Source organism: Rhipicephalus microplus, chromosome 1 (assembly GCF_043290135.1).
Source record: "Rhipicephalus microplus isolate Deutch F79 chromosome 1, USDA_Rmic, whole genome shotgun sequence".
Classification (NCBI taxonomy): Eukaryota; Metazoa; Arthropoda; class Arachnida; order Ixodida; family Ixodidae; genus Rhipicephalus; species Rhipicephalus microplus.
The window spans coordinates 72931816-72945844 of record NC_134700.1 but is presented as its reverse complement, the minus strand read 5'-3'; the positions used below and the strand labels follow the sequence as shown (position 1 = coordinate 72945844).

Here is a 14029-nt window from a genome sequence, read left to right as displayed (position 1 = left end):
GGAAGCAGAGGAAGACGAAGGCTTTCTGGGCGCCGTTAGTGCATCAGACTTGAGCAAACGACAGCGAGATGATGCAGAGATTCGTCCAATCATTGATCATTTAGAGGGCCAGGGCGCAATCATACCACGTCATTTATCCCGCTCGTTGACGTCGTTCTGCCTGCGAGGCGGTGTGCTGTACAAGAAGAACGCTCGTTCGAACAACCATGCTTACCTCCTGGTGGTTCCTCGAGACATGCGAGACGACGTCCTCTTCGCTTGCCATGACGAACCCACATCCGGTCATCTGGGCTACTCAAGGACACTTGCCAGAGTGAGCGAGAGGTGCTATTGGCCAGGACTTTCAGCAAGCTTAAAGAAGTACGTCAAGAGCTGTCGGGAATGTCAGCGCCGAAAGCAACCATCTGTTAAGCCAGCTGGTTTGCTTCAGCCCATTGAAGCACCCTGCACGCCGTTCGACCAAGTCGGCATGGACATTCTCGGGCCATTTCCTATGTCTGTGGACAGCAACAAATGGGTGATCGTCGCGACCGACTATTTGACACGCTACGCTGAAACCCAGGCGATCCCACGAGCCACGGCTTCTGAGGTAGCACAATTTTTCATGCGCCACATCGTGTTACGACACGGTGCTCCTTTCAGTATAATAACGGACAGAGGGATGGCATTCACGGCGCAGCTTACGGACGAAGTTTTCAAACTGAGCAACACCAGACACCGAAGGACAACTGCGTACCACCCGCAAACCAACGGACTTACCGAACGACTGAATAAGACCCTCGCAGACATGATCTCAATGTACATCGACGTACAACACAAAACATGGGACCGGATCTTACCTTACGTGACCTTCGCGTATAATACCGCCGTGCAAGAGACCACGTGATTCACGCCATTTCGGCTTCTCTACGGCCGCGAAGTGCAGACCATGCTAGACTCAATGCTACCGTGTCAGGACGAAGACGAGTTTGCAACAGACGCCAAAGAATTCGCAGAGCGTGCTGAGGAATCTCGGCAACTCGCGCGACTTTACATGGGCCAGCAACAGCAGGCAGACGCACGACGCTATAATACCCGCCACAGAGAAGTGTTTTACAGCCCCGGAGATCAAGTTTGGGTGTGGACGCCCGTCCACCGCCGTGGCCTTAGTGAAAAGTTGCTGAGCCGCTACTTTGGCCCATATAAAGTGTTACGCCGCGTCAGTGACGTGAACTACGAAGTGGTTCCGGACTCAACACCCCATGCACGGAGCAGGACACGGCTGAGGCCGGACGTCGTTCATGTGTTGCGCATGAAACCATTTATTGCGCGTTGTTCGTAACTTTTCCTTTACCGTACAGCGTTCTTTGTGTTTTTGTTTATTTTGTGAACTTACTTTCTCGTTCATTGACGTTTCCTATATTGGCACGCTCTTCAATTTTCACTTTCACTTTATCCGAATTTTCTATTTTTTTTTCACGTGCCTATGTAGTGGCATCGCGGTGCTGCTATGTACTTTCCTTTCCTCTTTTTGGTACTTGTTTTTTTTTCTTTTCGGAAGGGGGGATAATGCCACCAGCACGTAGTGGGTTGACAGCAAGAGCGGCTCTCAATCTGGAGAAAAAAAGAAGATCGCGTGCTTCTTTTCTGCTTGAGAGCCAGCCACGACTGACGCATCGTCCTAGTACTAGCTACCTGGTGGTTTAATAAATCCCCCAGTACTTGTGACTCATCGTGACAATATGTATATTTATTATTATTTTGTTTGAATACATAGAGAACACGATGACAGAGGAAACAGGGAGGGAACAGGCTGAAAACTGCCTCCTATAGAGGCACAACTCCTATCTGCTTCTTCGGGAAGAGTAGGCATAGAGGGAATAAGGCAAGAAAGAAGGAGAGATAAGAGTTAAGTTTAAAAAAGAGGAAATAACACACACACACATACAAAAATATATATCCACGTGGAAATCTATATAAACGTAATGATCGGATATCCCACTGCAGCACGAAGGGGCGGGGCTTTCGACTGTTCATACTGATTTAGTGAACGCCATCGAGAACTGCGACGAGCGCCTCCAAAAGCTGTTCTGCGGCTAGTGCTGCTGGTGTCTGTCGACCGGCCATCAATGATCTAATGACATTGGCGATCATCTCAAGTAGGTTGATGAGCTGAGCATTGTCTTCGACAGAGGGAACCCTGATGAGCGTGCGAACGAGCTAGGATTGAAGGGGGGCTCCAGCAAGCGCGTTTCACTTGGTGCCCCACGCTTATTGGTAGTTCCTGGTTAAATTGTAGTTGTTTCTTGTTCTTAGTGATGAGACGTCACCCCCGCTTTTCTTTTTTCACATTATGCTGAAGCCGCGCGAGCCTTCGTCTCCTGAAAAGTGGCGTGGCGGCGTTTTCGTCGAGCGAGCTTCAGCTACCCTTGCACGAACTTGAGGGTCAACTCGACGCCACTGCCATTTTGCGGCAATGGCTCAAGCCCGCCAAGCAGCCGCTACAGATGAGTCAGACAGCTGTTCAGCAATCATACCGATGTACTCCCATCGAGTGTCACCAAACGAAGGCGCTCAACTACAGCGCGCCACCTGGCTTTATGGCGCGTGAACCATGGCAGTGCCTCCTAGTGAATTCTTCAAAACATTTCGTAAGAATTGCCTCTAGCGGGAGGAGCGGTAACTACAGGTGACGGCGTCTCACACGGGAGGTGGGATTGAGCATTGCTGCTTCACACCTAAAATATCTTTCGACGCCCGGAATCGAATGGGCGGCCTCTTGGTTCGCAGTGCAAAGCGCTAACTATTCGGCCACAGCAGCGCACGGCGAGCTATTCACACAAACCAGTTAGAGCTGGCCATACACCTATTTCGGGGCAATATCAGCGGGAATTCTGCGAACCAGCAAGACAGCGCGAAGTTCGCGCATGGCACCCCACTCTTCGCGATGCGTTCCCTCGTAACCTACACTTTGCCCTGCGGGGGGCGTTGTCACTGGCGCACATTAAACTTTTGACGGTGCCAGTTTGTACATCGGATGCATTTGCTAGAAAGATAGCGTTATCGTTACCTAAATTTCACGTATTCCATTTGTGCATATTTTCCCACCTACTGTGGTCCCAGCAAAAGATTTCTGGGTGGGACCATATTGTCTACGGGAAGAAAATTAGTTCTCATACTTTATGATCACCTGAAGCTTTTGCTCACAGAACCACCTTTTGTCATGTGTGCGAGAAATAACAAGTGACACGCTATCCTAGCCAAGTCAATTTTAGAACTGAGACATAGAGCTGGCAGCAGGCAGTGCAGTAAAGTGAATTGCCATAGTGTTTTTTTACACGATATCAGCAAATGAAGCTATAACTGCAATGATCGTTCTATCGGTCTGTCAGAGACACTTTCTCGTACGATATTCAACAACCACAGGTCACATACGAAAAGTTATATTGCACCTTCGCCTATTTGAACATGTCCACCAATCTTGTATTTCTTTCACAGACCTAGAAGCCCCTCTACTTCAACAAGGTTTTGGAACAAAACAGGACCGCGAACTTAGTGACATGTATCTCACTTACAATCGGTATACCGCCCTATGAAATCCCAGTGAAAGCATTGGAAATATATATGCTTGCCTATTAATTTGTGCAATGGCGTTAGGAAAAAAATCCTTTTGGATTGCATGACACCGCAATGGGTCAATCCCGGCTGACTCGTACATGATTTATTTTTATTATATACTTATTTACTTACTGTTTTAATTCGTCAATGTATCATTCATTCTGAAGAGGTTTTTTTATATACATATTTACTTACTGCTCTAATTTATTCATGTATCATTTATGCTGAAGCGTTCTACCTCGTGAAGCATGTTATATAAATCGACCAGTTCACCACAGCGCTCCGCAAAGTGGCAATCGCACCATACGTTATAACGGGAACATAAAGTGACTTTTGCAAACAATTATGCCTCCTTCGTGGATGAGAGTGGCGCTGGCCTTCTTGACATAATGAGAGGCTAAACTACCATGCCTTGAGCTATGAGGGGTCGTTCCCCTGGTGTCCTGATGCCTCTGTTCATGTACGCTGCGTATTTTTGTCAATGTAGCAAGGGCACAAGGTTTTCACTCATGGGAGACCAGTCCCACCTCACCCGAGAGCATTTGTGCGTAAGCCCAGAAATGCATCTTTTCCCAGTTGTATGCAATGTTGAAAAATGGTTCCTAAAGCTACGTTAACTCTGATGAAGGCTGCTGCACCATGCCGTACATAATAGCAAATAAATTATTCATTTATTTCTGTCAGTAATAAATTCTTCACGTCTCGTCCGCAGTGCCGAGTAGACGTGGGGAAATAGCATAACAACTTTCAGAGATATCAGTCAACACTGCAGTTTCAGCAGATGCAAATATCCACCACCCCACGAAAAACTAAACAAGAAACAGGAAGTTGCGTGAAGACAATTACAGACTCACACGTACCCGAACCCAGTGATCCTACGCCTCTGTTACCCAGACATTTATACATCCAACGACTATAAAGTGTGTGGAGCAAGGGCGACACTGCAGCAGATGTTGTGGGAGCGCACCGGTAGCATGCACCAGTCTCTCATGAACCGGGTAGACATGGCAGTCTCGAACCGCAAGGCGCGATGAGAGGCGGCTCTGCTCAGCCGCGACCACGCCGATCAACTGTGGGCAGTCCGGCACGCCCAGGAAGGTGCCCATGTCTAAGGACTCAAGGCCATCACCTAGGCTGGGGTGCTTGTAGCCCCACCCCACTAAATAGCACCGGACATTCTCAGTAAAGTTTTTACTCACTCACTCGTCTTCTTTCTTAACTTTGTCGAAAGTAGAATAACAAACTTTACATGAAATGACCAATTCACATTGAATCGCTAGTTTTGTAATACACGCCTTACACATTCATGCCGGAAATGGGGAAACCCAACAAAGAATCGTCGTGTTTAAAGTTTTTAGAGTACTGAGAACGCCTTATCAAGCATTCTGTATAGATGTAGCGGACATTGAAGCAGTATGACGACATCAGTGATGGTTTCTACCAGGTCTTGCTTCGTCTTATAAAAAAAATGAAGCTTTCAAGGACATCCTGTTTTTTCTCTCGAAAATCCCACATTCAACGTTTAGGTACAAATGTGAAGTCTACACAACTTAGCTACAAGTAGCTACGCTCTGGCTGGGTAGGCGCCGAAAGTAATTCTTGTCGTAGTGTGAAGCTGCCTTATTGTCTTTTTTTTTAATATTCGTGATAAGACGCTTGAGCATCGCCTTTCAGTCCAATGCATCGTTAAAATAAGCCATTTATTGTGAATAGAACAGGAGCTACATGACGCCTCGTTGAGTTTTATTTCACAGTATACCCTGGCCATTGTTTTAGCGATTGCGTAATACACATGTCGCTAGCATAACATAACTTTATTGTAATCATTGGTATTGTTTTATCTGTTCATCTACTTCCTTGTTTACTTATCCTGAACTTTAAAGTACCTAAAATCGATGACTAATTATGAGGTTTTATTTTTATTGCAGCCTGCTTATTTTTGTGTACAATTAAACATTCTAAATTCAACAGCGAAGGAATCGGTCCTAACTTAAGTGTAACGGTTTCTTAGAAGTTTATCTATTCGTTGAAGTGATGGAAAGCAACATGACGAACTGCCTTTTCAAGTACAAAAAGGGTGTATAATATCTACCATGGTATTCCCACCCAAAATGCGAGAAGTGTTCCAGTGGGGCAGATACCATCCCAAAACAATGCATCAATGCCACTTCTTTTCTCTGGACAAGATGAAAATTGTAAACCTCCATCACAAGGAGCGAAGCAGGACCTCATATACGCAAACCCAAAGTCTTCAAGTCTTCCTTCTCCGTCCCTTCATGTTTATAGAAAGGCGTAGTAAAAGGTCTGTTTAACATGCATGTTTCACAGCGAAAGCTGTTATGAGATCACAACTCGGGTCACGCGCAGTGCTGTAGTTGTCCTCCGCAGCCGCCGCCAGTGTCCATAACAACATCACTCGAAATTGAAAAAGAAAACGTGGTATCAATGACACGGTGGGGCTCGAACCCGGGTCTGCTGCGTGCCCGCTCCGTATTCTACCACTTCGCCACGCCGGTTTCTTCATTTACATGGTATTTAATACAAATGTAGCTTACGTATATACATAGCGTACAACATACATAACGTCAAGTCGAAAAGTGTGCAATGGACGTTACAAAGTAAATCTCATACAACACAATGTCTAAATGGGCATTTGAGTAGCACACTTCATGAACTCGGTATACTAGTCTGACTGAAATGGCAGTTGGTCATAAAATTCCCTTAGCTACACAGTCATTTCCACAAAGTGACATAGTGAAGACACCATTGGTTCCGCAAGCCTGTCCAGCTTGCGAGTTTTTCACAAACTATGCATGCCCATAAACAACAACATGTCAACTGGCATGTCATTGCGTTTGGGTGGGAGAAGATAACGGATGGTATAAGAATTTAAATGCAGTCGTTGTTTAAAAGCCCTCTGCCGGACGTCCCAAAAAGGACGGCGTCCTTACAACTGAAAAAGCAGTGTTCTATTGTTTCCGGAACTTCACAGAAACGGAAGTTCATTGAAGATACAAGTATGCCTTTGGTGTTTAACCAGGTATTTGCAGGTATTGTTTCTGTATGCACTTCTTAAAGAAATGTCTTGGTTATTGCTGAAATAGGCATCATTGTTACACGTAATAGCACATCATGACCAGAAAATCCAAAATATAGTGAGTGGTAAAGTGGGGCCGGTAATAGCACATCCATTACACCATAATATAGGGCTTTTATTGAGTCTTAAAAAAGTATTTATTGGAAAATTTGGCTGTCAGCAAACGCACTGATTCGCATATACTTCACGCAAGAACCCTTGCAGATAGGCAGGCGATGCGAAATTTGAAATTAGGACTACGTTTGGTAAAACATGTGCAAAATTCACTTGCAATAATAATTGAAGCAGTGGATGAGTATAGTCACGAAAATACGAAAAGCGCCACACCAGTTGTCTAATAAAGAGGTGTACCAACCCAAGACCACCCTACACAGACAGGTCTAAAACTATTGTCTCGTCTCATTGGTTCATAGGTTCATGACCAAATAAAGGTTGCAAATATACGTTTAAATTTTGTATATAAACCCTCGAACAACATAGCATTTGCAGAACATAGGATATTTTTTTGCGAGAAACAGGTTGCATGCTTTAGCTCTGCCAAAGAAAGAAAGGTTATGAGGATTAAACGTCTGGGCATAGCGTTTTAGGGCAGGTACTCACACTTTTAAATAATGTGCACTTGATCAATATGCACCTAGTAAAACGCTTAGGTATTTAGGCGGAACATAACATCATTATATACCCTGGAAATGGGTTGGTTTATATGTCCATGGGCCAAACCACAGTCCCGAGCTTTTAGCAAAGTTCATTCGTGCCTCTGAAACTTTTCCGAATTCTCTGATTGTTGACACCATTATTTGCATACTGGAGAGATCTGTAAAAAGGAACGCTAGGTCATCCGCATACGCCAATACCTTTACCTCATTCCCATAAGCACTTAAACCGCGGACGTTACTAGATCGAATTTCACTTCAGCAGAGTGATAACAAGTAAAGAACAAAAAGCATTGGCGACAACGGACAGCCCTGTTTCACGGACGAGTTAAGAAACACGGGCTTTGAAAGATAGCCGTTAACTATTAAACGGGTTGAGCGTTCATTTTAGCATAGTTTCACACCTTTAAATATAGTGGAGCCAGCGTTGGTATATTTGGGCAGAGAAAACAGAAAAGAATAGCGAACCCGATCAAATGTTTTCGCTAAGTCTACTTGTAGTAATGCCAGTTGTTCATATGAGTGTGAACAACGTTTCAATACTGTGCGAGCAACGTCTGTGTTAGTCTGTATTGAGTGACCTTTTAGACCACAAGTCTGATGGATACCAATGAGTATCGACATTGCAAATTGAAGTCTGTTTGAAAGTACCTTTGTAAAAATTTATAGTGAACGTTGCGCAATGTAATTGGTCGGTAGCCGTCAATGAAAAGAAGTTTTTTTCTCTGAGTATTTTGGGATGAAAACAGTGTTGCTTTTAGTAAAAGAGCGAGGAAGCGTCTCTAGATTAAAACTCCACGTGAAAATGTCGAGTAGTACAGATACAGTAATGATTTAAATGTCTTGTAAAACTCGCCGGATATTCCATCGGGTCCTGGCGTTTTTGACAATGGTAACTGTTCAATGGCAAGCTCTAATAATTGTATAGTGAATGGCCCACTAATAGATTCACATTCCTCGTCAGTTAGAGGAGTCACAAATGATAGAAACTGCGTCACCAGATGTTGATTTTCATTTTCCGAAGAGGCGTTGAACAATTCTTTGTAATTATAAGCTTTATATGCTGACATAATTTCACTACAATAATGACCAATAATCCTCCCGAGTAACAGCCTGGTATAAGTTTGATATATCAATGAGATATTCATAGAGTAAGGCTTGACATATGGGCTCCTATGAATGCGAAATACGGGTATTGCGGGATCGTACACGGGAACCTCTGTAACGTAAAGCGTCATACCTCTTGAGTGCGTTTTTGGCATTAATGATTTCTGCTGTATAGCAACCAGGAGCCTCACGCTCGATTTCATATAGGCTTTGAAGATTTTGATTTAGCATTTTTAGTCCTACATTTCTGTAAAGGCCCCTCACAGATCCAATTTTTATTGCTATCGCCCGAACTTTTTGTTTGAATAATTGCCAAGAGGCGAGTATAAAAGCATTTTTGCCAGAGTACAGTTCCTCTGTGCTATGCGGATGCGTGCAGTAAACTCCTGGCGGCTTACAAATGAACATTTAGGTTTCCAAAGTGCCAGTGAGGTATCAAGTTACATCGAATGTTGCCCTATCAAATGTTGTCCTATCTGCCCCACAACGATGGTGTGATCTGAAAAGGGAAATGGGCTCCGTTTTACATGACACGTCGCGGGAAATAAGTGGTGCTGAAACGTACATGCGATCAAGGCGCATATGGGTACTGCCTTGGGCGTGATTATACCAAGGCAGGTTATTCAGCAATCTTATATGAACTAGTCCCGCATTCCTTTGGCGATGCACCACGGCGCACCAGCTTCTTTGAAAGCTTGGCTACCTTGCTAGATCCTGACCGTAATATTGTGCACATGGGTGATTTCAAGTGTGTCTGTAATTCATGCGATCGTACCGGGCTTAGTCGCGATGACAGGAGTGCCGGAGCACGTCGGTGCTTGTGACTTGTTGGCAAACTTGCCGTAGGCAGGCTTGATTTCAGGAAAGCAATCGCTTTAATACCACTTATAAAGCGTTTTAAAACAGCGAAAGAACAACAAGTCGTGGCGAATTGCGAATAGCATAACGAGTGGGTCGTCCAATGCTCCAACCCTTTACAAAAGCTTGTTCTTGTTCACCTATTAACTGTGGCACATACCCAGTTGAGGCATAATTCCTCATCGTCGTTACCCACTGCATGAACAATTGGCACAAAATTCCTTGCAAGTGTTAAGCGGATACCACACTTTTGAGAAGAATGACGAGAAATAGCATATAGAATGCCAGCCTCTTACACGAAAAAATTATTATTATTGCCGTAGTTGGTGTCAAGCGAGTGTTGATGCAGCAGTTAGCCAGAAAGACAGCTCTTTTAGCTTTCGCTGTGACTGTGCTGTGCCTTCCACACAAGCCTGGCCTTTTTTTTTTTTGATGATGCACTTCTACGAAAGGTTCTGAAGTTTGAAGTTTATTGTAACATCATGAAAATACAAGTAACATGGTTAATAAGTATTACAGGAGGTTGTCCTGAAGTGACGCTGTCAGGGGGACCTTCCTATCAATATTGTATTGATTGAATACAAGGCAGGCAAGTGGTGATGAAAAAGCATATTGGAAACACTAAACTAGAATGATTGAACGAATAAAAGTATGAAAAAGTAATAAAGAACTTTTCAACTCAATTTGAAAACAATAATATACCAACTGTACGGAAAGCTAAAGAATAATACGTAATAAAACATTTTGACGCAAGTTTTATGTAGGAAAGGCAAGAAACAAAATACAGAGCACAAAAAGAAAGAAAATAAAATGCACTTGCTATAAAAATGGTCAAAAACTAAAAGAAAAAAGAAAATATCAATGTGAAGGTGAAACGAGAACTTGTTAGAAAAGCTATTTCATTTCTTCAGCATGCGTTGTTATAATTCAGTGAAAGTATATATTCAAAACAAAATTTTATTTCAGGATGGGTAACAGCCGTCGAGAGTGAGGAAGCCCACCAGCGTCAACGTGAGTCTCTGCCTGGAACGGCACTATGCCACTTTCATGAGCACGCTGCCCTCACGCCGTTTTGGGCATGCTTTGTTATTTACTTTCCATGAATCCATCTCATATCTTCCACGTAACGTAGCAGGGCAACAAGCATGGAAGTAGTGCCACGTCCATAGGGACGGACGGCTTACCGCGTGGGCAAACGGCTTTAAAAGGGTACCGACACCTTTGTTCGGAGGTGTGTTTACGTTTTCACACAAATATCTTGTATACATAGCGAGTTCTGAGCAAGTGTGTACCTCAGCAAATGATGATAAGACATTTTATCTTGATATTAGAGCGAACCCTCCTGAGCCCTCTACCAACATCAACACTAGCTTGACGTCAGACTGGAGTACTAATTCTGGTGACCTAACACAGCCCTCTGGCTAGTTGTAATGGCGTCAAGCATCAAAACTTCCAAACTGCTGCTTGTGCGTCGTGAATAGAGTCACGCTACGCAACGGCCGTGGAAACGTACCAATGTCTTACGCGAGCACGTGACGAGGAACTCATACCCCTTTGTGACGTAGGGTACAGGAGCAACCGAAAATTAAAAGGAGAAGAAAAGTGGTGATGGCTCCAAGTTCTCCTCTCACTGTCAGACTATCCTGCTTTGCCATCACGTCTTCGTGGTTTGGCCTTTACTGGTTCATCGGCATTGTAAAGGGATACTGACACAAATATGTTGCCCTCGCGTTTTTTTTTGTTCCAATGTGTTCCTGGGGGCCTGTTAATCATAACACGACACAACAATTTCTGCAGTGCGTGATCGATAATTCATTATAGGCTCGTTAATACCAACCAGTGTCAATTTCGGTGTCCAAAACGACAAGATACAGGGTGCAGCTATCACCGCCTAGCGAGTGCAATGCTCGACTATGTCCGTATACAGAAGTGTGATGCTCTTTCGCGTGCTTCACACTTGGAAGTTTATTCGAACAATGCATGGGCCAGAATTGTCATCAAACACAACACTCGTGCGCTGCGGCTAAGGATTCACGAGCAGCCGCTGCGTGATAATCTGCTGGGAGCAAACGCGACCAAAGAAAAATGGTGGCTATATGGCCATTTCAACTTGCTGTAGCGGGGTCACGTGAGGGAAGCAGAAGGTCTGCAAGGGTCCCTTTGAGGAGGTCGATAGTGTGAAGTAGTCGATCACTCACTAAAAGTTCAGAAATAATTTAAAGTACCCTCGAAGCTACATTCGCTGTTGATATTTCGCAGATGGTATACGCGTCTTGACGAGGAATTAATTACTCAGGCCATCTCGGCCACGAAATTTTGTGACAGTGCCCCATAAACAACCGGACTCGGAGAGAACTATAATTTACGCAAAATCGACATATTGCACTCATTAGGCTACGCCTTAAAGCTAAGCATAGAATTTTTTCTCCAAAATTTACTAGACGGAACTTTGGTGCTAGTGCCTCTGGAAGATGCAACGCATGGCGGTTCAGCCGGTGCAAGAAATATGAGTAGTACACGACCTTGTTTATACATCGTCCGTATGTCGATGTTTGGTTCCGTGCGGCCAGCATAAGCTTCGTCCTAACACGATTTTGAGCAAACGTTGAGCAGTTGCACTTCACCACTTTAACCCTTCAGGAGGTCCAGTACGCAATAACTATTCTGCTCTTCGGGCCGCCTCCTCACCAATTGCAAATTTTCAAGAAAGCGCGCGAGTATTAGTGGCCGAGCCAAGTGATATACTGCCCTTTGGCGATCGCAGTCGCGCCTACTCAGACAGGATGTTTCATATGGACGGAATTACGAGAACTAACACACAATATTGCCAATGAAGATATCAAGGACGTCATAGTATTGAAACTGGGCAAGTTGGTAACGATACATAGCTGGTCGATGTAAGCATCCCTAAAACAAAGACAGAGCAAAAAAAGGCACAAGGCGAGCCATAGCGATCGGCTTGTGTCCTCCCTTTACTCTGTCCTCGTTTTTCGCGCCGTTTACTTTGATAAAAGATGTCATTTGTAGCAAGTGTACACGCGACATATGTGTGAAGAAAGTAAAGCGAACGAAAAGAAAGTTCGCGGCTGGCAGGGACCGAAACTGCTACTTTCGAATTCGGAGGTCGCAGGTTTGGTCCCTGGCAGCGGCAAGCTGTCTTTTCGTCCACTTTATTTGCTTGACGTTTATATTACAATTGCTACAAGGGACACCCCGTAAACTTCCTCTGGCAATAATGTCACAAATATAATTTAAATATTGGGTCCAAGAAAAAGAAAAGAGGCCTTAAGATGCTCTTTCTTTCATATACATATAGACTGATTGGAGGTGAAGACTTCTTGCCTTTGTATCTATGGCGCGATGAATGCGTGTGTTGTGGGTGTGTGTGTGTGTGTATGTGATGCCGTATCAGTGATTCAGTGCCTGCTGTCACTTGTCGAATATGATAGTAACGGTGACGGAAATTATCAACTTAAGGACATACGAAGTGACCTGACAAGATGCATAATCGGCAATTTCCTGGGCCTCGAATTGCGTTCTTCATGCACAGGGGTCTTGCTTTGCTCTGACTGACAACTTGTGATGGCAAAACATGGTGTCACTATGTTAAGTCAGTTCTGCCACTTGCCGCAGGTCGTGACTTTGGTTGTGCGCGGGGAATGATTTTCGTCTGCCAAAGGAGGTGCATGCGGCTCTACCCTGGAAGCACGGGCTACTGCCAGGGATTCCGCTGCATGTGCGACACTCACATTCCCGTCCGGCCACCGTTCATGATGGGCTGAAGGTGCTCGACTATACGTGCCGAAAGGGCGTCTTTCAAATAAAATGAGGCCCTCTCTAGCCTTGTCCTGTCATGCTGGAGATCTTTCAACAGTCTGTAAGCTTCGATAGAGTGCTGTGCGTCGTGGTTAGTATCTTGAGCCAAGGGTGGATCCAGTTAAAACTGGAGCACGGGTAAGGGTGTGTGTACTCAGCCTTTTCTATTTAGCAGTTACTATCATAGAGGGATTCCCATCACAGCAGGAATACTGTTAAATGTGTTCACAGTGGTCCGCACATACATCCCAATGTGCAATAGGAGGTGGTTGACGTAAGCTTCGGGGAAGCGGAGGAGGTTGACGTGGAAGCGGAGGAGGTTGACGTAAGCTTCGGGGAAAAGATGATTGCCCCGGTCTCGATCTACCACTGCCTTCAGCTAATAGGGCAACTCTATACCATCTCTCAGTGTAGGAAGCTATGTTTTATTAGGAGAGCTATTCAAGCTTTTTGTAGCGGCGGTAGTAGTGGAAACAGCCCTGCCGCAATGCTCTAGTGGTTAAGGTACTCCGCTGCTTACCCGCAGGTCGCGGGATCGAATTCTGGCTATGGCGGCTGCATTTTCGATGGGGGCGAAAATGCTGTAGGCTTATGTGCTCAGATTTCGGTGCACGTCAAAGAACCCCAGGTCGTCGAAATTTTGGGAGCCCTCCACTACAGCGTCTCTCATCGTGGTTTAAAGACGTGCAACTCCACATATCACCCAATAAACAGTAGTACAAACAGAAAATCCAATTGTCATGAACCGTCTCGCTCTCTGTATGTCTTCCTCCTCATGTTCTGCTCCCACAACACATGCACTGATTTGTCTAGCTTGGGGTGCTACGAATTTGATTCAAGCATTTGTGCGACATGTTCCTGCCCAATTCACGTACACTGACCATATACTATATTGCCGCCA

The 14029-nt window shown here is 44.8% G+C and overlaps 1 protein-coding gene across 1 annotated transcript in view; it reads left to right on the top strand.

Annotated features, from left to right (window-relative positions):
- The window catches only part of LOC119178662 (longicornsin), a 43085-nt gene extending 29933 nt beyond the window's left edge, over nucleotides 1–13152 (top strand). The window contains exons 2-3 of the mRNA XM_037429890.2: nucleotides 10279–10323; nucleotides 12946–13152. Of these exons, the coding sequence (XP_037285787.1) occupies nucleotides 10279–10323; nucleotides 12946–13094 (194 nt within the window). The 3' untranslated portion in view covers nucleotides 13095–13152. The remainder of the gene's footprint in view (nucleotides 1–10278; nucleotides 10324–12945) is intronic.
- The last annotated feature ends 877 nt before the right edge of the window (nucleotides 13153–14029 follow it).